The following is a 23,703-nucleotide window of genomic DNA, read 5'->3' as shown; positions in this document are numbered from 1 at the left end:
ATTTTTGGGGGTGGAGCTCAGCCTAGTCTCCGTAGTTCCCCTGGAGCAGCTAGAGTAGAGAACCAACCTTTGCTCTCAATGTTGGCTTGCCCCAGGGTTCAGGCCTCTGCCCTCCTCTCCACCCACACTCCCTCTCCTGGCAGGTAATCTCATCAGTTTCTAGCTTCCTCCACTGTGTATGTGGTGGCGACATCCAGATTTGCATCTCTAGTCTAAGCCTCTTTGCTAAGTTCCAGAGCCCAGATCCAGTTGTCTATCTAATACTTCCAAACAGATGTCTATAAGCACCTGGGAGTCCTAACAAGTTTGCTTTGGGCTGAGCGCAGTGGCTCACACCTGTAATCCCAGCACTTTGGGAGGTCGAGGAAGATGGATCACCTGAGGTCAGGAGTTGGAGACCAGCCTGGCTAACATGGTGAAACCTTGTCTCTACTAAAAATACAAAAATTAGCCCGGCGTGGTGGTGTGTGCCTGTAATACCAGCTACTCTGGAGGCTGAGATGGGAGAATTGCTTGAACCTGGGAGGTGGAGGCCACAGTAAGCCGAGATCACGCCACTGCACTCCAGCCTAGGCAACAGAGCGAGACCTTGTCTCAAAAAAAAAAAAAAAAAAGTTTGTTTTCCCGTTTCATCTCTTATATTCAATCCTTCAGTAAGAGCTGTTGGCTCTGCCTTAAAAAATATATCTCTGGCCCGGCGCAGTGGCTCATGCCTGTAATCCCAGCACTTTGGGAGGCTAAGGCAGGCAGATCACCTGAGGTCGGGAGTTTGAGACCAGCCTGACCAACATGGGGAAACCCCATCTCTACTAAATACAAAATTAGCCGGGCGTGGTAGTGCATGCCTGTAATCCCAGCTACTCGGGAGGCTGAGGCAGAAGAATCGCTTGAACCCGGGACAGGTGGGGGGCAAGGGGGTGTGGTGGAGGTTGCGGTAAGCCGAGGTTGAGCCACTGCACTCCAACCTGGGCAACAAGAGCGAAACTCCGTCTCAAAAACAAAAAACAAAAAACAAAAAAAAAAAACAAAAAAAACACTCCATTGGCCATAACAGCTACCATTCTACTCCAAGTCTTTGTTACTTCTCTCTTCCTTGAACTATGTCAGTCTCCTATCAAGTCTTCCTGTTTGTCTTCCTCAGGGTTTGTACTCTGCACAGCAGCCCAAGTGATTTTTTTTTTAATTTTTAGTTTTTTTTTTTTTTTTTTTTTGAGAGGGAGTCTCGCTCTGTCGCCCAGGCTGGGATGCAGTGGCCGGATCTCAGCTCACTGCAAGCTCCGCCTCCTGGGTTTACGCCATTCTCCTGCCTCAGCCTCCCGAGTAGCTGGGACTACAGGCGCCCGCCACCTCCCCCGGCTAGTTATTTTTTATTTTTATTTTTTTTTGAGACGGAGTCTCGCTCTGTCGCCCAGGCTGGAGTACAGTGGCCGGATCTCAGCTCACTGCAAGCTCCGTCTCCCAGGTTTATGCCATTCTCCTGCCTCAGCCTCCCGAGTAGCTGGGACTACAGGCGCCCGCCACCTCGCCCGGCTAGTTTTTTTGTATTTTTAATAGAGACGGGGTTTCACCGTGTTAGCCAGGATGGTCTCGATCTCCCGACCTCGTGATCCGCCCGTCTCGGCCTCCCAAAGTGCTGGGATTACAGGCTTGAGCCACCGCGCCCGGCCATTTTTTTGTATTTTTTAGTTGAGATGGGGTTTCACCTTGTTAGCCAGGATGGTCTCGATCTCCTAACCTCGTGATCCGCCCGTCTCGGCCTCCCAAAGTGCTGGGATTACAGGCTTGAGCCACCGCGCCCGGCCAAATTTTTAGTTTCTATTTTTATTTTTTGAGATGGAGTTTTATTCTGTAACCTCCGCCTCCCGGGTGCAAGCGATTCTCCCACCTCAGACTTCTGAGCAGCTGGGATTACAGGCACACGCCACCATGCCCCACTAATTTTGTATTTTTAGTAGAGATGGGGTTTCACCATTTTGGCCAGGCTAGTCTTGAACTCCTGGCCTCAGGTGATCTGCCTGCGTCAGCCTCCCAAGGTGCTGGGATTACAAACGTGAGCCACTGTGCCTGGCTGATTTTTTTTTGAACTGCATCACTGGCAAGCAAGTGAGCTTTTAAAAACAAATCAAGCTGTGGTTGGTGGTGGATGCCTATAATCTCAGCACTCTGGGAGGTCAAGGCAAGTGGATCACTTGAGGTCAGGAGTTCAAGACCAGCCTGGCCAACAAAGTGAAACCCCATCTCTACTAAAAATTCAAAAATTAGCCGGGCGTAGTGGTGGATGCCTGTAATCCCAGCTACTAGAGAGGCTGAGGCGGGAGAAATGCTTGAACCTGGGAGGTGGAGGTTGCAGTGAGGTGAGATGGTGTCACTGCACTCCAGCCTGGGCAACACAGTGAGACTCCGTCTCAAAAACAAAACAAAACACATACACACACACACACACACACACACACACCCAGGGCTGGGCGCAGTGGCTCACACCTGTAATCCCAGCGCTTTGGAAGGCTGAGGTGGGTGGATCCACTGAGGTCAGGAGTTTGAGACCAGCCTGGCCAACATGGTAAAACCCCATCTCTACTAAAAAAAAAAAAAAAAGAAAAAGAAATTAGCGGGGTGTGGTGGCACATGCCTGTGATACCAACTACTCAGGAGGCTGAGGGAAGAGAATCATCTGAACCTGGGAGGTGGAGGTTGCAGTGAGCCAAGATCGGGCCACTGAACTTCAGCCTGGGTGACGGAGACTCCATCTCAAAAACAAAACAAAAACCAAATTAAGTCTCCATTACTCCATGTTTAAAACCTTCTAAAGGCTTCCCACTATATTCAGAATAAAATTCAAACTCTTTACCATGGCCCACTGGTCCCTATGGGATCCTGACCCTATTCACCTCCCTGACCCCATCTGCTCTCCACACTGGCCTTTCCATGTCATGATCAGGTCAGGCTGCTTCCTGATGTGGGGAATTTGTACTTTTTCCCTCTGTCTGGAATGTTGCTCTCCAGATGTCCCAAGTGTTCACTCTATTTCATTATTTTAGTTTCTTTTTAGTTCTTAGCATATACAAAAGGCCTTCCCTTACCACCATCATCACTTTTTGTTCTCTGATCTTGATTTACTCTCCCTATAACATTTATCATTCTATACTAGCATATCTATTTATTTATTTATTTTTTTGAGATGGGGTCTTGCTCTGTTGCCCAGGCTGGAGTACAGTGGCATGATCTTGGCTCACTGCAACCTCCGCCTCCCGGGTTCGAGCGATTCTCCTGCCTCAGTCTTCTGAGTAGCTGAGATTACAGGCACCCGCCACCACGCCTGACTAATTTTTGTATTTTTAGTAGAGACGGGGTTTCACCATGTTGGCCAGGTTGGTCTCAAACTCCTGACCTTGTGATTCACCCACCTCGGCCTCCCAAAGTGCTGGGATTACAGGTGTGAGCCACTGCGCCAGGCCCCAGGTGTCCTTTTCTGTTAGCACTAAGCCAACCATGTCAGCTAGGAGGAGAGACAAACCAAGGTGAGTTAAACACATTGAGCTGTTTCAAGTGATTGAGTAGGACTTAGATAAAGTGGTGAGGGGTCCCCTTCTTTCTCTGTGTATTTCTCTTTATTATCTTATTCTGTTTCTGTGTCCCTTGATCTGTGTATACTTTATACTGCTCTAAGTGTTTTCTGGCTGAATCTATGTTTACTTAAAATTGAGGGGTGGATACCATCTGTAGGAGTTTGCTAAGGCTCCTGTAACAAATTACTACCAACTGGGTAGCTTCAAACAATTCATTCTCTCACAGTTCTACAGGCCAGAAGCTTGAAAGCAAGGTGTCAGTAGGGTTAGTCCTTCTGAAGGCTCTGGGGGAAAATCCATTCCATGCCAGTGGTTGCTGGCAACCCCTGGCACTCCTTGGTTTGTAGCTGCATAAGTCCCATCTTTGCCTCTCCCTTCACAGGGCTGCCCCCTTTTCTCTGTGTCTTTCTTCTTCTGTCTCTTATAAGGACGCATGTCATTAGACTTAGGGTCCATCCTAATCTCAAGATAATCTCATCCTGAGATCTTTAGCTTAATTATATCTGCAAACACCCTTTTCCCAAATAAGGTCATATTCACTGGTTCTGGGTGGGCATGTCTTTTGGGGGGCCACCATTCAACCCACTACATCATCTTAGAGGCAAGAGGGTGAGGTAGGAATGAGTCAGATTTGCTTTTTCAGTCCTTCTGTTCTTTCCATCTTCCCTCCCCGTCCCCACCCCAGCTGCTTTTCAGGGCTGGTAAGAAGGAGTGAGGGTTGAGGCAGAACCTTCTGTGGATGCTGACTATTTTGCTAGCTAGTCCTAGTGAGATGGTCAGCCCGGGCCATTCCCCCTTGGCTTCCTGGTCTGCCTTGGGCAGTGGCTTATGTGGCTCTGCCCACGCTCTGCCTATTTGCACATTTGCACCTGGACTCTGATCTCCTGAACCTGACCTGCCAAACCTGTTTCCACCCAACCTGAAGGACTCAGGGAACCTGCTTCCTTCCCTGGGGCCAGGGTTTGGCTTATTCCTTAGACTGGCTGGGCTCTGGGCTGATGGTAACACCAGAAATGGCTATTTCCAGCTCAGATCTCTCTCCTAAACACCAGGCCTTTTCATCCAACTGTTTCCCAAAGAGAAGACATCTACCTGGATATTTCCAAAGGCACCTTGAACACAACCCTTCCAGCACAGAACCTGTCCACTATCCTCTTCCCCGACTTGCCTTTCCTCCTGTATGCTTTGCTCACTGATCTCTACTTAACCTCTCTCTACCAGTTCCCCATAAGCCTTGTTACCACCCTTTCACCTCATGCCTCCCTAGAGTCACCAGATCTGACACCTCTTGCCTCCTGTATCTCTCTAAAACCATCTACTTACCATAACCTACTGCCTCTACCCTAGGCCAGACCATCACCCCTTCTCACCAACCTCGCAACTGATCTGGTCTGGACTCTCTGCCCTTTCTAATCCACTGTCTGTACTGCAGTCGGAATCATCTATATAAACACCTCACTCCCTGTCACATTCCTTCAACACTTCCCATTGCCCCTTAGCATTCTTTTTCTTGACCCTACAACCTCCACCTCCCAGGTTTAAGCGATTCTCCTGCCTCAGCCTCCCAAGTAGCTGGGATTACAGGTACGCATCACCATGCCCGGCTAATTTTTGTATTTTTAGTAGAGATGGGGTTTTGCCATGCTGGCCAGGCTGGTCTCAAACTACTGACCTCAGATGATTTGCCTGCCTCGGCATCCCAAAGTGTTGAGCGTGAGCCACCACACAGATCAACCATTTCTTATTCAAATCTACAGTAGTTAAAAAAGAGAAACAGTAGGGTCAATTAAGTTAACCACCCAGGGGCTCATTTCTGTCCCCATTATGACTTAGTCTCCTTTCTATTATCTACAGATAATGTTACTAGAGAAGGAACCTTCTTGTGGAACCAGCCAAATGGCTGAGCTAGCTCCCCTGTGAGGGCATGAGGGAACTGTGTGATTCGAAAACACATACTGCCCGAAACCAACACCGTTAGGGATTGGTCCTGGATTTCATGTTTTTAGCACAGAGGATCTATGGAAGCACCAGCTCTACGACTAGAGAAGCTACAGAACTCCCAATTCTGGTTTCCTTTCTCTTCGAGGTTCTTCTGCTTTGATTCTTGCCATCACATGCCTACATTTCTCTTGGGATATGTTCCTCTGCCTTTAAAACCCAGGCCCTCCTTAGAATAGGAGACAGGCTGGCCTTTTCCAAAAGAATTTTACTAAATAAGAGAAGAAGCTAATGAAAGGAAAAAGAAGACAGAAATAAATCATGGAAAACACAAACCAACAAGACAAAGTCCGTTTTCTGAAGCCTGGCTTCTGGTTTCAGATTAATTACATTTTAGACCTCCAGGCTCCTTTCCTGGGTTCAGTATTACAGAACTCCCAGACTGTGGCCAGCATCAATTTCTTTTTATTTATTTATTTATTTATTTTATTTTTAAATTTTTTTTGAGATGGAGTTTTGCTCTTGTTGCCCAGGCTGGAGTGCAATGGCACGATCTCAGCTTATCACAACCTCCACCTCCCAGGTTCAAGCGATTCTCCTGCCTCAGCCTCCCTAGTAGCTGGGATGACAGGCATGTGTCACTGCACCCAGCTAATTTTGTATTTTTAGTAGAGCCGAGGTTTCTCCATGTTAGTCAGGCTGGTCTCGAACTCCCAGCCTCAGGTGATCCGTCCGCCTCGGCCTCCCAAAGTACTGGGATTACAGGCGTGAGTCACAGTGCCCGGTCTATTTATTTATTTTTTTGAGACGAAGTCTTGCTCTGTTGCCCAGACTGGAGTGCAGTAGCTTGATCTTGGCTCACTGCAATCTCCACCTCCCAGGTTCAAGCGATTCTTCTGCCTCAGCCTCCTGAGTATCTGGGACTACAGGCGCGCGTGCCACCACGCCCGGCTAAGATTTTGCATTTTCCGTAGAGATGGGGTTTCACTATGTTGACCAGATTGGTCTCGAACTCCTGACCTTATGATCTGCCTGCCTCGGCCTCCCAAAGTGCTGGGATTACAGGCGTGAACCACCGAGCCCAGTCAACCAGCACCAATCTCTTTTTATTTTTTCGCACATATAAAAACTCCATCCCTACGTTCAGACAAAAACCAACTCTCCATTTCACCTCTTCACCTAAAGCTTTCTTTTTTTTCTTTTCTTTATTTTTTTGAGACAGAGTCTTGCTCTATTGCCCATGCTAGAGTGTAGTGGCACAAACATGGCTCACAGCCTCGACCTCCTGGGCTCAAGCGATTTTCCTGCCTCAGCCTTTTCCAGAGTAGCCAGGACCATAGGTGTGCATCAACTGGCTAACTTTTTTTTTTTTTTTGGTAGAGGTGGGGTCTTGCCATGTTGTCCAGGCTCAAATGATCCTCCTGCCTTGGACTCTCAAAGTGCTGGGATTACAGGCATGAGCCACCATGCCTAGCCACCTATAGCTTTCTTGCTGCATCCACTTCTCTTCAACTAAATGGTGAAGAACTATCTTATATGTGGTTCTTTAATTGCAACAACCGTGCAAGGAAATTTCATCCGTGTAAGGGCTGGATTTGCCCTGGGATTTCTGGCATGGCCTGAGAGACAGTTCTTCCTTAGTGATGAGAATAACTGGAATAGAGAGAAGGGAACTTAACACATATGAAGCTCTCAACAAGTGCCAACACCTTCTATATTTAAATTTTACCAGGCTGGGCATGGTGGTTCATGCCTGTAATCCCAGCACTTTGGGCGGCCGAGCAGGCAGTTCACCTGAGGTCCAGAGTTCCAGACCAGTCTAGCCAATATGGTGAAACCCTGACTCTACTAAAAATACCAAAACTAGCCAGATATGGTGACGGGCACCTGTAGTCCCAGCTGCTTGGGAGGCTGAGGCAGGAGAATTGCTTGAGCCTCGGAGGTGGAGCTTGCAGTGAGTTGAATTGTGCCATTGCACTCCAGCCTGGGCGATGAGAGCAAAACTCCGTCTCAATTTTTTTTTTTTTTTTTTTTTTTTTTTTTTTACCATAAGCCTTTGAGGTAGGTATCAACCAGTAGTAATATTTTGTAATCCCTCTTGAGGCTCAGAGAGGTTAAGTAACTTGCTCAAGGTCTTTATAGTTAAACTCCCAAACTAGGAGTGATGTTAGGGCTGGTTGATGACAAGTTTGTGGTCTAAACCATGTAGCTAAGAAGGGAGACGTGCCTTTGCTTTTTTAAAGGTGCAGGCTTTCCACCCTTCTTTGCTTGAAACGTTTCTTTCAATCTACAAACATTTGCTGAGCTCCTTTATGTGTGAACCTCTCTGGAATTAGGACATAGAAAAGTTTCATAGGCAAAGTCCTATATTCAGCTCTTCTGATTCTCTGAGTCCATGATTCGTTGGTATTTATTCTTCAGATACTGAGCATCTACTATGTCAGCTCAGAAATGTAGAGGACATTGGTCTAGGAGCTGGAGATGGAAGAGACTAACATAGAGAATCTAGAGTAAAAAACAGTTCCAAGTACTGCTACCATCATTACCTCCTGCTAGTCCCCTTCAAGTCTTTGAGGTCTTTCATGGGGTGCTGCTGGATAAGGCTGTTCCTAAGGGGACGTAGGGAGTTTTCTTGGCATCTTTCACCATTTATTGTGGTTAGCACAGTCATCAGAAACACCTGGCAAGAGCACTAAGCTGGGGAAATGAGACAGGCACACAATGAAATAACAAAAACAGGGCAAGATTTTGAAGGAGGAGAAATTGCTTATGAAAAATTAATGGGAAAACACCCTAAAGCTTGTGATCCACTTCTATGCACTTTATGGTTTCTAGATGGTCTTTACACTTGGAGAAAGACTGTGGTTCAGAACATTCTAGGCCAGAGAAAAGGGCTGATTTATAATCCCAATATTGCTGCCAGTTTACTGTGTGATTCCAGGTGAATTATTCAACCTATTTATGTGTCAGCTCAGAAATGGAGTGATGTCAGTTTTGTCAGAATGTTTTTGGTGGGATCTCTGGTAAATGTTGAATGACAGCTATGCAATGTGCAGAACAGAACACTTTTGCTTTCTTCTCTGGGTCAGAATTTGACACATGGCTCAGAATTTGACACACAGCAGAGAACCCTTGGGAATCTGTGGTTTCCTGGGGTTAAAAAGAAAGCAAGAGACACCTGTTATTTGCACGGTGCTCTGTGTTCCCTGGTTTAAAAAGCACTTTCAGATATCATCACAACTGATCCTTACCACACCTGTGAAGGGGGAATTCGCGTTCCCATTTTATAGACGAGGAAACAGGTCATAGAGTCAATGTAATTCAATGGTGCTTTCTTTTTTATTTTTATATTTTGCCTCAGCTACGCATAACTTTTTTTTCACCTCAATACTCTGTGATAAGGGACCATCACAAATGTTATCACCAAACAACCGAAACACAACCTTCTTTTCTGGGGGCACCTCTTAGCCCCGCACAGATGTCAAACCCAGAGTCGACAGCACACAGCTGTGTATCACCAGACATTCCAAACAAGCCACCACACCAAGAAATCCTCTTCGTGTTTATTATGCACCAATGTCTGGGAGTACTTTGGAATGGACTGGCTTCTCTAAAGAAAGTTATTTGTGTTCGTTTGGGGGATAGCCAGCTAAGATTCAACGTTGTTGTTTTTTTTTTTGTTTTGTTTCTGTGAGAGTAGGAAGGCCGTGAAAACAGAGGTTGTTTAGAGAATTGGCTTGGGACAATAATCATTTAGAAGCTTTAGGCACATAACCAGCTAAGTGTCCATCCATATCAAGCTGATTGAACAGAATCTCCTCTTTTTGGGGGTGGTGATTGTGAACTGTAGGGCCCTGTTCCCCCATGGACAAAGGAAGCCCCCCACTCCTAAAGGTCCCAGCAGAACAGGCCCTGCATATATAGGGCCTGTCTAGAGCCAGGGCCTCCATCTGGGTGTTGGAGAGTTGGTTCTGCTCAGCCCAGTTTTGGGGTGAACGATGATGCAGTTAGGGTAGCCTAGGAAGGGAGTTTTTCAACCTCTGTCCCCAGCTGGGTCTCTGGCGAGGCGGGAAGCACCCAGGGTCTTCCTGGCCCTAGAGCCTGCAGGTTCCAGGCCGGCCCCTTGGATCTCACCACGAGGAAGGCACCCTGCTGCCTGTACTTATTTGCGTCCAAGAGTTTGCATTGAGATTGGCGCTCGCCTACCAGGTCAGCCCCAGGGGGGGTCCCCAGGGACAGAGGTAGGAAAGGAGGACCTGTCTCGGGGTGGACAGGTGACGGGGTACACTGGGTGGGGCAAGAGGTGCTGGGGAGAGGCTGAGCCCCAGCCCCCACTCTAATTCTCTAACTGCCCCTGGTCCGCATTTGAGCGCAGGCCTCTGCCTCGGCCAGGACCCTGGCTCCAGGGCCCTCCACTTCCAGCGAGGCCCCCCACCCTCCCTCCCACTCTCCTTCCCCTCCCCCTACCCCTCCCCCTCCCCCCCAATTCCCGCTGGTCCCGCAGCGCTCGGGCCTCCCCGGGCCTCCCCCGGCCCGGCCCACTAGGCTTCGCTAGCCTGGCGCTGGGGGCGGGCACCAGCCCCCACCCCTCGGCGTCCCCTCCCCTTCACTTCCCCCTCCCCCTGTCCCCTCCCTTCCCTCCCTTCCCCCCCGTGGCGAGGCAGCAGCGGAGGCGGCGGCGGCAGCGGCGGTCGAGGCTGAGGCTGAGGAGGCGGCGGCGGCGGCGGCGGGCGGGGCTCGGCTCGGGCTCCGCGGGCGGGCGGGCGGACATGGCGGCCAACATGTACCGGGTCGGAGGTAGGCAGGCTCAGCCCGACCCGGCCCGTGTGGGAGCGGGCTCCGGGACCGGGGGGCCGGGGCGAGCGCACGCCAACTGCCGGGAGCCACTGGCGCCGGGGCTGAGGTCGCAGGGGGCGGGGGCGCCGGGGCCCGCAGAGGGGCCAGGACTCCCCACCCCCACCCCACCCCTCCCCTCCCCCCACGGGGGCTCGCGAGGGGCCGGGGCCACCTTCACCCTCGCACCCCGCCAGGTGTTTAGGGCCAGGCCTCTACTTGGGGGTACGAATTACCAGACACCTCCCTCCACGAAACCCTCATGGTGGTGGGGCCCGTCGAGCCCCCTGAGAAGGTGGCCTTCTCGCGTGGCTTCTAGGCGCTGGAGAGGATGAGGGGACATCCCCTCCCCTGCTTCTTCCCCACTCAGTGGGAGCCTGGGGTGGGGGTGGGGGCGGTGGGGGCCCAGCCAGGGGCCCAGCTGGACAGGCCTGTTTGCGGGGCCGGGGCCCTGCACCTCGCCTTCCTCGGCCCCCCTCCTTTCGTTTCTGGTCCAGCCCCCCACGAATGGGGCTTCGTGGGACCTGGGAACCTCAGCCGGAGGTGGGGAGTTGAGCTCTGCCTGGACGTTTGCTCTGCTGCCTGCCTCCTTCCCAGTCTGCGGAAGAGAGAAATAAGGTCAAACAAACTTTCTCCCTACTCACGACGCCCTCCTCCCTCTTTCCTGGTAAAATAATAATTCAGATAAGTGGCGTGTTTGTATGAGAGACTGGCTCTTCCTTCTCCGCTCATTAGCTGAGCTTCTGATGGATGGTGGTGGGAATGGCCTGGCTAAATGAGGCCACTTTGCAGAAGACAGCGGCGAAAGAGCCACTAAGATAGACAATAACAATGCAGCTGCCTTTGAGATAAACACACAGTGGGAAGTTTCCAGCGAGCCTATCAGATGAGAGGAAAAGCCACACTTGAAAAATGTTATCTTTTTAGTTGAAAGCCTGCAGCAATTTCTTAATCACAAGACATTAAATGGATCTGGATTAAATATGGTAAAAGGGTAAAAAAGATGGTGATATCACCCCCAGGGCACTTTGCCTCTTATAATTGATCCCCCTGACCCGCTTTTTTCCTCATCTTCCCAGGTAGAGCTGTGGAAAAGTTTGTTAGTGTTCTTCCTCTTACCTGTTTTGCTCATCTGATTTTTTTTTTTTTTTTTTTTTTTTAAAATTTAAGTAGCGATTGAAATGTAGGTTGGACTGTGAAGCCTTTCTCCATGCTCTGAATGTGTCTTAGGTCAATAGTTTTATGTGAGAAGCAGCCTCCAGGGCAAATTGTATTGGAGGAAAAAGATGTGGAAGTAGTTATAGTACAGAGGACACATGTTTAGTGTGCCCTGACTACCCAGTGATAAGAGGTGTCTTTTTTGTTTATTATTAAAGAAATGACATATTGGGACAGAAGTCTAGGAGAAACTGATGAAACATTAATTGAAATGAAAATGCCAAGAAAATAAAGGTCCGTGAATAGTAGGCACATGAGAGAATATATTAAGGCTGCATTATTATGTTTGCTTTTACCAGTGAATGAATTATGAGCTTAATTTCAAACGTGAATTGCCTAACATAAAAAGTCTTGGATTGACAAATCTGAACTTTCTGTTGAAAATATTAAGTTCTGTACTTCCTTTAATTACAGATTATGTCTACTTTGAGAATTCCTCCAGCAACCCATACCTAATAAGAAGGATAGAAGAACTCAACAAGGTATATACACTGAGTGTTCTTAATTTTAATTTAAAAAATATTTATTTTCCCTTAACGGGTAATTAGGTAAAGGGTGGCCTGGTGCAGAGGCTCATGCCTGCAATCCCAGTAAATTGGGAGGCCTGGTGGGTGGTTTGAGACCAGCCTGTGCAACATAGTGAGACCCCATCTCTATTTTTTTTTTTTTTTTTTTTTGAGACGGAGTCTCGCTCTGTCACCCAGGCTGGAGTGCAGTGGCCGGATCTCAGCTCACTGCAAGCTCCGCTTCCCGGGTTCACGCCATTATCCGGCCTCAGCTTCCCGAGTAGCTGGGACTACAGGCGCCCGCCACCTCGCCCGGCTAGTTTTTTTTTTTTGTATTTCTTAATAGAGACGGGGTTTCACCATGTTAGCCAGGATGGTCTCGATCTCCTGACCTCGTGATCCGCCCGTCTCGGCCTCCCAAAGTGCTGGGATTACAGGCTTGAGCCACCGCGCCCGGCCTATTTTTTTTTTTTAATTAATATAAAAAATAAAAATAGGGCTGGGCACGGTGGCTCATGCCTGTAATCTCAGCACTTTGGGAGGCCGAGGTGGTAGGATCACCGGAGGTCAGGAGTTCGAGAACAGCCTGACCAACATGGAGAAACCCCGTCTCTGCTAAAAATACAAAAAAATTAGCCGGGCATGGTGGCACATGCCTATAATCCCAGCCACTTGGGAGGCTGAGGCAGGAGAATCGCTTGAACCCAGGAGGCGGAGGTTGTGGTAAGCCAAGATCGTACCATTGCACTCGAGCCTGGGCAACGAGTGAAATTCCATCCCAAAAAAAAGAAATAATAATAATAAATAAAAATGAATGGGGTAAAGGGCATAAGAGATGGTTTTACTTTCAGTCCCAGACTCTTTGAAAGTTGAGATTTTAGGCCGGGCATGGTGGCTAACGCCTGTAATCCCAGCAATTTGGGAGGCCAAGGCAGGTGGATCACTTGAGGTCAGGAGTTCAAGACCAGCCTGGCCAACATGGTGAAACCCCGTTTCTACCAAAAAAGTACAAAAAAATTAGCTAGGCATGGTAGCATGCACCTGTAATCCCAGCTACTCAGGAGGCTGAGGCAGGAGAATCGCTTGGACCTGGGAGGCAGAGGTTGCAGTAAGCCGAGATCACCCCATTGCACTCCAGCCTGGGTGACAGAGCGAAACACTGTCTCCAAAAAAAAAAAAAAAAAAGAAAGTTGAGATTTTAGAGAGTTATGCAGGATTCTGAATTCCGACTATTCTTTTGCTTTTTAGTTACTGAATATTTAAAAGTCTGCAGATATTTTCAAATTGCTTAGAGCCTCTGAAAGAGCAGTTGACTTATGTAACTCAGACCCTTTTTATGTTTAGAGTCATAATGTATATTTTTCTCTTTTTAGTGAATTAATATTTTCCTCTTCCAGGTTGAGAAAGAGGAAGCTAGGGAACATAATATTGAAAGGAATTGGCTGGCGGGTGCAGTGGCTCACACCTGTAATCCCAGCCACTTTGAGAGACCGAGGCGGGTGGATCACCTGAGGTCGGGAGTTCGAGACCAGCCTGACCAACTTGGAGAAACCCCATCTCTACTAAAAATACAAAATTAGCCTAGTGTGTTGGTGCCTGCCTGTAATCCCAGCTACTCGGGAGGCTGAGGCAGGAGAATTGCTTGAACCTGGGAGGTGTAGGTTGCGGTAGGCCAAGATCACACCATTGCCCTCCAGCCTGGGCAACAAGAGTGAAACTCCTTAAAAAAAAAAAAATTTGAAGGGAATTTGTAAAATTCTGGACTAGGCTAAATTGTCTGTGGTAGCTCATACCTGTAATCCCAACGTTTTGGAAAGCTGAGACCTCAGGATCCTTTGAGTCCAGGAGTTCAAGACTAGCCTGGGTAACACAGGGAAACCCTATCTCTACCAAAAAAAATAGCCGGGTATGATGGCACATGCCTGTAGTCCCAGTTACTTGGGAGCCTGAGGAAGATTGCTTGGGCCCAGGAGGTCAAGGCTGCAGTGAGCTGTGATTGCATCACTGCGTTCCAGCCTGGGTAACAGAGACTGTCTCAAAAAAAAGAATATGGTTTTGGTATAATAAATATAAAGTAGCTTTGTACCTTTGGCCCAGTTAAAATGTTTACATTAAGGTTTGTCTGTGATCGTAGATTATTAGGAAAACAGAAGCCTTATGATTGCAGGAGAAGAACCTTTTTTCGTTTTGTTTTGTTTTTTGAGATGGAGTTTTCACTCTTTTAGCCCAGATTGGAGTGCAGTGGCGCAATCTTAGCTCACTGCAACCTCTTCCTCTCAGGTTCAAACGATTCTCCTGTCTCAGCCTCCCAAGTAGCTGGGGTTACAGGCAGGCACTAGCACGCCTGGCTATTTTTTGTGTGTGTGTTTATTAGAGACAGGGTTTTACTATGTTGGTTGGGCTTGCCTTGAACTCCTTACCTCAGGTAATCCACCCACCCCAGCCTCCCAAAGTGCTGGGATTACAGGTGTGAGCCACTGCGCCTGACCAGCGTTTATATAATGGAGGCACCAGAAAGCAGTCGTAAGCTACATGGACCATAGATTTTCTAATGATGCTTTGTTTTCCTTCAGACTGCTTTGAGGGTTGTGTGGCTTATGAGACTTCATAGTGTTAAAATCTTTGAGTCTGTCTAGCTAATACCTTTCCCTCAAAATGCCATCTGGTTACTTGTTCAGTTTTGTCCTGGGAAGGCAAGCCTGACCTAGGACGTTCCTACTTTAAAGAGCCTTGAGACCTTGGTTTGTTTTGGGAATATCTCAGGGAATTTGCATTATTTTTATTTTATTCCAGAGACAGGGAGACAGGGTCTGACTCTGTCATCCAGGCTAGAGTTCAGTGGTATGATTATAACTCGCTGTAACCTTGAACTCCTGGACTCAAAGCAATCCTCCTGCCTCAGCCTCCCAAGTAGCTGAGTTTACAGGCATACTCCACCATGTCCGGCTAATTTTTAGCAGAGACGGGATTTCTCCATGTTGATCAGGCTGGTCTCTAACTCCTGACCTCAGGTGATCCACCGCCTTGGCCTCCCAAAGTGCTGGGATTACAGGCATGAGCTACTGTGCCCGGCTTCCTTTTCTCAAAACGACTGTGCTACTGCATTTGCCTGTGTTAGTTGTCACCCAGGCTGGAGTGCAGTAGCATAGATCCCGGCTTACTGCAACCTCCTCCTCCCGGGTTCAAGTGATCTCCCTCAGCCTCCCAAGTAGCTGGGATTACAGGCGCCCGCCACCAGGCCCAGCTAATTTTTTTGTGTTTTAGTGAAGACAGGGTTTCACCATGTTGGCCAAGCTGGTCTCGAACTCCTGACGTCAAGTGATCCACCCACCTTGGCCTCCCAAAGTGCTGGGATTACAGATGTGAACCACCACACCCAGCCTAATTTTTAAATTTTTTTTTTTTTTTTTTTAGACGGAGTCTCGCTCTGCCGCCCAGGCTGGAGTGCAGTGGCCGGATCTCAGCTCACTGCAAGCTCCGCCTCCCGGGTTTATGCCATTCTCCTGCCTCAGCCTCCCGAGTAGCTGGGACTACAGGCGCCCGCCACCTCGCCCGGCTAGTTTTTTGTATTTTTTAGTAGAGACGGGGTTTCACCATGTTAGCCAGGATGGTCTCGATCTCCCGACCTCGTGATCCGCCCGTCTCGGCCTCCCAAAGTGCTGGGATTACAGGCTTGAGCCACCGCGCCCGGCCGTAAATTTTTTGTAGAGATGGCATCTCACTATGTTGCCCAGGCTAATCTAGAACTCCTGTCCTCAAGCAGACCCCCATCTTGGTCTCTGAAAGCACTGAGAGATTTTACATTAAAAAAAAAAAAATTTAGTCTTTGAGACCACCAAATGAAGAGAATGGCCTCAAGTTTAGATCAGTCTGTGGGTGGGAACTGTTGGCATGTGATTCTGATCTTTTATGTTCTTGATGTATAAGAATTGAGGCAACTCGGCCGGGCGCGGTGGCTCAAGCCTGTAATCCCAGCACTTTGGGAGGCCGAGACGGGCGGATCATGAGGTCAGGAGATGGAGACCATCCTGGCTAACACGGTGAAACCCCGTCTCTACTAAAAATTACAAAAAACTAGCCGGGCGAGGTGGCGGGTGCCTGTAGTCCCAGCTACTCGGGAGGCTGAGGCAGGAGAATGGCGTGAACCCGGGAGGCAGAGCTTGCAGTGAGCCGAGATGTGGCCACTGCACTCCAGCCTGGGTGACAGAGCAAGACTCCGTCTCAAAAAAAAAAAAAAAAAAAGAATTGAGGCAACTCCAAACTATTTACTGTATCAGTTTAATTAGAAAGTTAATTAGATTGAAATAGAAATCTTGACCTATGAGAGCCTGTATTCTTTGGCGGTCACTGCCCCTCTCTGACCTCCACTTTTGCTGAAAGCAGGTGGGAGCTCTGCCTTGCTTACTTGGCACAAAGTACAGTGGGCTCTTGGTTGTTTCTCCCTGCAACCACCTTAGGAGGACCATTTATTTGTATCCACCCTACCCCTCACCCCTTGCTCTTTTTTCCATATCATTTATCACTTCCAAATATACTTACTGTGTTTGTTTTCATTACCTGTCTTCCTAGAGTGTCAGCTATAGTGATCTTCTCTGTTTTGTCCAGTTATGCATTCTGAATGCCTTAGAATAGTTGTTGGCACATAGTTAAAGGCATTCACTAAATACTTGTTGAATTAATTTCTGAAATGTCTGATGTTAATGCTTATACATACATAGCTTTACTATTTACCAACTGCTTCAGTTCATTCATTTTACAAGTAATTTTGAGGACCTTCTACCAGCCAGGTACTTTTAGACAGTGAGAATGCAAGGATGATAAACAGGTCTAGTGCAGACAGACATCAACCATATAGTCCCACAAGTAAAAGTAAAATTGCAGCTGTGCTAAGTTTAGAAATGTCACAGCATGGTGCCCTGGAAACCTAACCTGGGATTCACATTTGTTACCCTTTTGAGCCTCACATAACCTTACACCTTAAGGTACCTAGATCATGCGTTGTTGTCTTGAGGCACACAGTAGCTAAATGATTGGGTTGCACATCTAGGTGAACATGGATTATTTCACACTCCTTTATCATTTCATTGCCATTTACTTCCAAAATGCCCCCGTCCTCCATCCTCATCTCCTCCCTCCCCCTACCTGTTGTCAGCACAGAGTCATCCATGTAATAGCGAGTCTCTGGGGCTGGGGGATGACTGTATTGTGAATCCATGTAATAGCGAGTCTCTGGGGCTGGGGGATGACTGTGTTGTGAGAGATGGGATTCTTTGTAATTTCACAAAATGGTAGTTTGAATGGCTAATTGAAATATTTACATAGGATCTTTATTTCTGAAGGGATGTGAAAAAGATATCTTATTTTAGGCAATTCATTAAGCAAATACTATTGAGTACCTGTTATGTACCAGCCACTATGCTAGGCTGAGAGACAGAACTGTGAACAAGATGGACATGGTCTCTACCCATACATGGTCTACATTCTCATGAGGGAGACACCCGGAAGGACAAGTTGACGGGCATAAAGAAAATAGTAATAGTAATGCATTGTGTTAACTTGCAAGAAGGCAAGTGCCTCGACATAGAGAATGACAGGTCATTTCCTTTAGGTAGGGTGGGAGAGGACATTGAAGTTGAGGCCTAAAGGATGAGGAAGAGGGAACCATGGCAAGAGAAGCCAAAGGAGTATTCTAGATAAAGGCCCTGGGAAGATCAGAGGTGAAATTGGCTAGGTACGGAAAGTTAAAACATGATGGGAAAATCCAAATAATGATTTAAAAATACTTGAAGACAGGCATGGTGGCTCAGGCCTGTAGTCCCAGCTGCTCAAGAGGCTGAGGCAGGAGGATTGCTTGAGACTGGGGGTTTGAGACCAGCCTGTGCAACATAACAAGACCCCCCATGTCTTAAAAAAACCAAAACAAGGCAGGATGCGGTGGCTCACGCCTGTAATCCCAGGACTTTTGGAGGCTGAGGTGGGTGGATCACCTGAGAGGAGTTTGAGACCAGCCTGGCCAATGTGGTGAAACCCTGTCTCTACTAGAAATACAAAATTAGCTGGGCGTGGTGGCACATGCCTGTAATCCCAGCTACTTGGGAGGCTGAGGCAGGAGAATTGCTTGAACCCAAGAGGCGGAAGTTGCAGTGAGCTGAGATCGCGCCATTGCACTGCAGCCTGGGCAACAGAGTGAAACTCCCTCTCAACAAACAAAAAAACCAAAACAAAACCACCTCTGAACTGAAAATACTTACTCTGTTCTGATTGATAAGCTAGGAAAAAAAGGCTACTTGGGAGGCTGAGGCAGGAGGATCGCTTGAACCAGGGAGTTGGAAGTTGCAGTGAGCCGAGATCACGCCACTGCACTCCAGCCTGGCAACAGAACGAGACTCCATCCAAAAAAAAAAAAAAAAAATATATATATATATATGTAAATGAACTCTTAATTGCTGTAATGCACTTAGCCTCAAACCTTGTACTTATTTCATTAAATGCCGTTAACAGTTGCAGACTGGCACTGGGCTGTAGACCCATGAGTAACAATGCTTCAGAAGAATGCTGGAGAGGGTGTGTTTGTAGAGGGGAAGAGGAATATGGTAGCCATAAGCTACCTAGTAGCCAAGTGAGTGCATGGTCAAGAAGAGACTATTTATGGCCGGGGCAGTGGCTCACGCCTGTAATCCTAGCACTTTAGGAGGCTGAGGCGAGTGGATCAGGAGGTCAGGAGATCAAGACCATCCTGGCTAACACGGTGAAACCTCGTCTCTACTAAAAATACAAAAAATTAGCTGGGCATGGTGGCGGGCGCCTATACTCCTAGCTACTCAGGAGACTGAGGCAGGAGAAGGGCGTGAACCCGGGAGGCGGAGCTGGCAGTGAGCCGAGATCGCGCCACTGCACTTCAGCCTGGGTGACAGAGCAAGACTCCGTCTCAAAAAAAAAAAAAAAAGAGACTATTTTGAACTATGCTCCCCGCCCCCTAAGCAAGTTTAAATAATAATTTAATTAGCTTTGTATAGCATCCCTATTGGAGGAACTCACTAGTGAGGCAGAAAAAAATATGCCTAGAAACTGTTGATTTGGATTTTTTATTTTATTTTTTTGAGGTGGAGTGTCACTCTGTCACCCATGCTGGAGTGCAATGGTGTGGTCTTGGCTCACTGCAACCTCCACTTCCCAGGTTCAAGCAATTCTTCTGCCTCAGCCTCCTGAGTAGCTGGGACTACAGGTGTGTGCCACCACACCTGGCTAATTTTTGTATTTTTAGTAGAGACGGGGTTTTACTATGTTGGCCAGGCTGGTCTAGAACTCCTGACCTCGTGATCCCCCTGCCTTGGCCTCCCAAAGTGTTGGGATTACAGGCGTAAGCCACCGCGCCCAGCCTGGATTTTTAATATCTCAAGAAGAGACAAAAATCACATTGAAAATCCAAAGCAACAGTTTCAAGGCATATCTCAAAAAGACAAAATCTCAAGAAGACAGAAATGACTAAGAGCTTATATTTGAAGTCACTGATAGATTTTATTTTATTTACATGGAAATCCTGGCCTGTTCATTTAGCAGACTGCTGGATCATTATTTCTGGAGAATGTATTTGATCACAGTGTTATGAAATATAGAAGCACTTTGGTTAGAAATTTAATATGATTTCAATTTTAAGGGGCACTGTTTCCACAGGACTGTTTTTTAATCTAAAATACTGCTGCTGAACTTCATAAAATTGACACATTTACTGCAGAACTTATATATTCTTCTTTGTATTTGAGTATATCTGTAAGACCAGATAAATTTCTGAAAATTTGTTCTCACATTTATTTGAAAATGGAAATCACAATAGCATTTTATTATAATCTGTGTGTTTTTACAGGGAACTTTGTAATGAATGATTGACCTTCTTGAGAGCTCTCAGAATTCTAGAGAATAGGAGAGCAGGAGCCTGGGCCCCAGCTGCAGTAAATGACAGCATAACTGAATTTTTTTTGAAGCCATCATACTTTGGAAGAACCTAACTGAATATTGATTGCATTGTAGACTAGCCAAAAAGAAATGAGAGTTTCAGTGTTCATAACTCAGGGTTTTTAATATGTTTAGTTGTGGAGGTAAACTAAGTACTGCTTTAGAATATTGACTCTTAAGAGATTCGTAGACTTCCTTGGGCTAGAGAATGCCTTTCCAGGTCACCTGGTCTATTCGGTATTATGGCTGCTTCCCACCTGCAGAGCTTCACTGTCCATGGAACATGGGATACTTAGGGGAGGGCTTGGTGATTTTACACTTAGCTTGTGCTTTCTGGGAATGGGTTTGGACAAGGTATGTTTACATGACTGAAATAAATTATTTCCGTCAGTTGTGGCTTTAAAAACTGGGGGGATTAGTTTCTTTTTCTTTTTTTTTTTTTTTAAGGCTAGTTAATTGAAGCAGTGGGGGGGATTAGTTTCTTAAAGCTAATCAGTGTTAACTGTGTCTGGCTTTAATCATTAAAGGGTCTAATCAGTTTAGTTTAGTTAATGCCAGTATTATTATATGTTTGACATTCCAGTTGTGCTTGGAAGCAGAACAAATGTTGCTCATCCTTATTTGAATTTTTTAGCTCTGTGGTTATCCTGCAGTTGTAGTTGGCACCAGTATTAATGAGCATGATCATATAATTGTGCTGTATCTTGTTTTGTTTTATAAATTATTTGACTCTAATATTCAGTACAAATGACTTTTATTTTTCTTATCTCTTAGACTGCAAGTGGCAACGTGGAAGCAAAAGTAGTATGCTTTTATAGACGACGTGATATTTCCAACACACTTATAATGCTCGCAGATAAGCATGCTAGTAAGTTGTTTTTCTCTGATTAAAAAAATGTTTAAGTCTTGTGTTTTTCATAATGAGGTGCAGACATGCTTTTTCTTACCTGAAGCCTTTTGCTTGTCCATTTATCTTGTAGTTTTGATGGGAGTAAAATAAGTGATACTAACTGAAACCAAACACTGGTGTTTGGTTTTAGTGTATATATGTGTGTGTGTGTGTGTGTGTGTGTGTGTATAAAACTTTTTTTTTTTTTTTTTTTTTTGGAGACAAAGTTTGCTTTGCCACCCAGGCTGGAGTGCAGTGGTGTGATCATGGCTCACTGCAGCCTCAAAATCACGGGCTCAAGTGAGCCTCCTGCCTCATCCTTGCAAAGGGCTGGGATTACAGGTGTGAGCTATCAGGCCTGGCCTAGTATATAGTTTTTTAGGTTGCATCACATTTGTTAATTGGTGAAAATGTTGACATAGAAACCTTTGTAAACAGGCTTTAGCAAATGATCTGGGCAGTGTCTTGCCATCTCCTGTTTTCAGTGGTGGATTTTTCTTTTGAATAGAGATGGAGTCTTGCTATGTTGCCCAGGCTGGTCTTGAACTCTAGGCCTCAAGTAATCTCTCACCTTGGCCTCTCAAAGTGCTGGGATTACATGCATGAACTGCTGGGCCTGGCCCACTGGTGGTTTTGTAAGGATACAAATAGGAGGAAATTTATACTTCACTGTTCTGGAGGATGTTTTCTCTCCGCTAGAATAGCTGAATAATACTTAGTGTTTTTGGCGAGGGAACTAGGTCTTGCTCTGTTGCCCAGGCTGGAAAGTGCAGTGGCACAATCATGGCTCACTGTAGCCTCGACCTCCCAGGCTTAAGCAATACCCCTACCTCAGCCTCCAGAGTAGCTGGGTCCACAGGTGTGTACCACAACACCAGGCTAATTAAAAAAAAAAACGCGTGTTACAGAGATAGTCTCCCTATGTTTCTCAGGCTGGTCTGGAACTCTTGGGCTCAAGTGATCCTCCTGCCTTGGCTTTCCAAAGTGCTGGGATTATTGGTGTGAGCTACCATGCCCAGTCAGATTTTTTTTTTCCCCCATCTTTTAAGTTCAGGGGTACATGTGCAGGATATGCAGGTTTCATTATTTTATTTATTAATTTTATTTATTATTTATTTTGAGACGGAGTCTCGCTCTATCACCCAGGCTGGAGTGCAGTGGCACTATCTCGGCTTACTGCAACCTCTGTCTCCTGGGTTCAAGTCATTTTCCTGCCTCAGCCTCCCAAGTAGCTGGGATTACTGGCTAATTTATGTATTTTTAGCAGAGACAGGGTTTCACCACGTTGGCCAGGCTGGTCTCAAATTCCTGATCTCAGGTGATCTACCTGCCTTGGCCTCCCAAAGTGCTGGGATTATAGACATGAGCCACCACTCCTGGCCTATTATTTTGATTATTATTATTATTTTTTGAGACGGAGTTTCACTCTTGTTGCCCAGGCTGGAGTGCAATGGCGTGATCTAGGCTCACCACAACCTCCACCTCCCGGGTTCAGGCGATTCTCCTGCCTTAGCCTCCCTAGTAGCTGGGATTACAGGCATGTGCCACCATGCCTGGCTAATTTTGTATTTTTAGTGAGGTGAGGTTTCTCCATGTTGGTCAGGCTAGTCTTGAACTCCCGACCTCAGGGGATCCGCCCACCTTGGCCTCCCAAAGTGCTGGGATTACAGGCATGAGCCACCACGCCCGACCTTAAGTTTAAAGAAAATTTTAGCCAGTTTGAATTTTCAAAAGAACAATAAACACACTGAAGTGATTTAAATTTCAAGACAGAAAGTACATTATGTTGAAAGCTATTTTTTTTCTCTACAAAAATGTAGTGAGACTCTAGGAACTTATGTAGGTGGATTTTGCAGTTTGATACTTTGTTTCTTTTTTTTTTTTTTGAGATGGAGTCTGGCTCTGTCACCCAGGCTGGAGTGCAATGACATGATCTCTGCTCATTGTAACCTCTGCTTCCCAGCTTCAAGTGATTCTCCTGCCTCAGCCTCCCAAGTAGCTGGTATTATAGGCGTGCACCACCAAGTCCCGCTAAGTTTTGTATTTTTAGTGGAGACGGGGTTTCACCATGTTGGCCAGGCTGGTGTTGAACTCCTGACCTCAAGTGATCCGCCCACCTTGGGAGTGCTGGGATTACAGTTGTGAGCCACCACACCCGGCCAGTTTGATGCTTTGATTTGTAATCACTATGGTCTTGAGGACCCTGAAGCTTTTGAAATGTTCTGGTATGGGTATAAGGAAGGCTGCTATTTGCAAAGGTTTGTTCTGAGTTTGCTTGAGGGTCGTTGCCCCACTGTGTTGTAGATTTAGCCAGTCAAGTTAGTTGTCTCATAAGTTAAATTCTTACTGTATTTTCTTCTGTAGTTCATAGTGTTTTTCTGCTTCTGTATAGAAAGTGTTCATTATTTCAATTAATTGCTGACATGTAAAAGAAAAAAGTGTTCATTATGATGTTCTGTCATGTTTACAAATTATATATTCAACATATCAGGGCTTCACATTTGCTACTGATAATGAGAACAAAATATTGCTTTAAAAGCACCAGGCTCCTAGCCTCAAGGGATCCTCACAGAGTGCTGGGATTACAGGTGTGAGTCACCATGGCTGGTCCCAGATTGCTTTTTTTGTCCCCCTTTATGCTTTTTTTTTTTTTTTTGGAGACAGGGTCTGGCTCTGTTGCCCAGGCTGGAGTGCAGTGGCAGGATCATAGCTCACAGCAGCCTTGAATCAAGCCTTGGCACAAAGGATCTTCCTGCCTCAGCCTTTAGAGTAGCTGGGAGTACAGGTGCATCCCACCATG

General features: G+C 46.7%; 1 protein-coding gene across 17 annotated transcripts in view; it reads left to right on the top strand.

The window, feature by feature from the left end:
- The window catches only part of MTA3 (metastasis associated 1 family member 3), a 267,789-nt gene that overhangs the window by 69,910 nt on the left and 174,176 nt on the right, over positions 1-23,703 (top strand). For 5 of the 17 annotated variants that reach the window (XR_012422441.1, XM_065527140.1, XM_065527139.1 and 2 more), the window contains exons 1-3: positions 10,244-10,301; positions 11,970-12,037; positions 20,789-20,882. Coding sequence is in view for 12 of the 17 variants with exons in the window: in XM_065527140.1 (XP_065383212.1) it covers positions 10,274-10,301; positions 11,970-12,037; positions 20,789-20,882 (190 nt within the window). In the remaining 5 variants the exon portion in view is untranslated. Of the gene's footprint in view, positions 1-9,616; positions 9,714-10,243; positions 10,302-10,834; positions 10,956-11,969; positions 12,038-20,788; positions 20,883-23,703 lie in introns of those variants that run through there. The other 12 variants (XM_074011902.1, XM_074011900.1, XM_074011899.1 and 9 more) reach the window with 5 other exon arrangements.

Source organism: Macaca fascicularis, chromosome 13, assembly GCF_037993035.2.
Source record: "Macaca fascicularis isolate 582-1 chromosome 13, T2T-MFA8v1.1".
Classification (NCBI taxonomy): Eukaryota; Metazoa; Chordata; class Mammalia; order Primates; family Cercopithecidae; genus Macaca; species Macaca fascicularis.
Note: the sequence above shows the minus strand (reverse complement) of the source record. Positions and strands in the feature narration are given on the sequence as shown.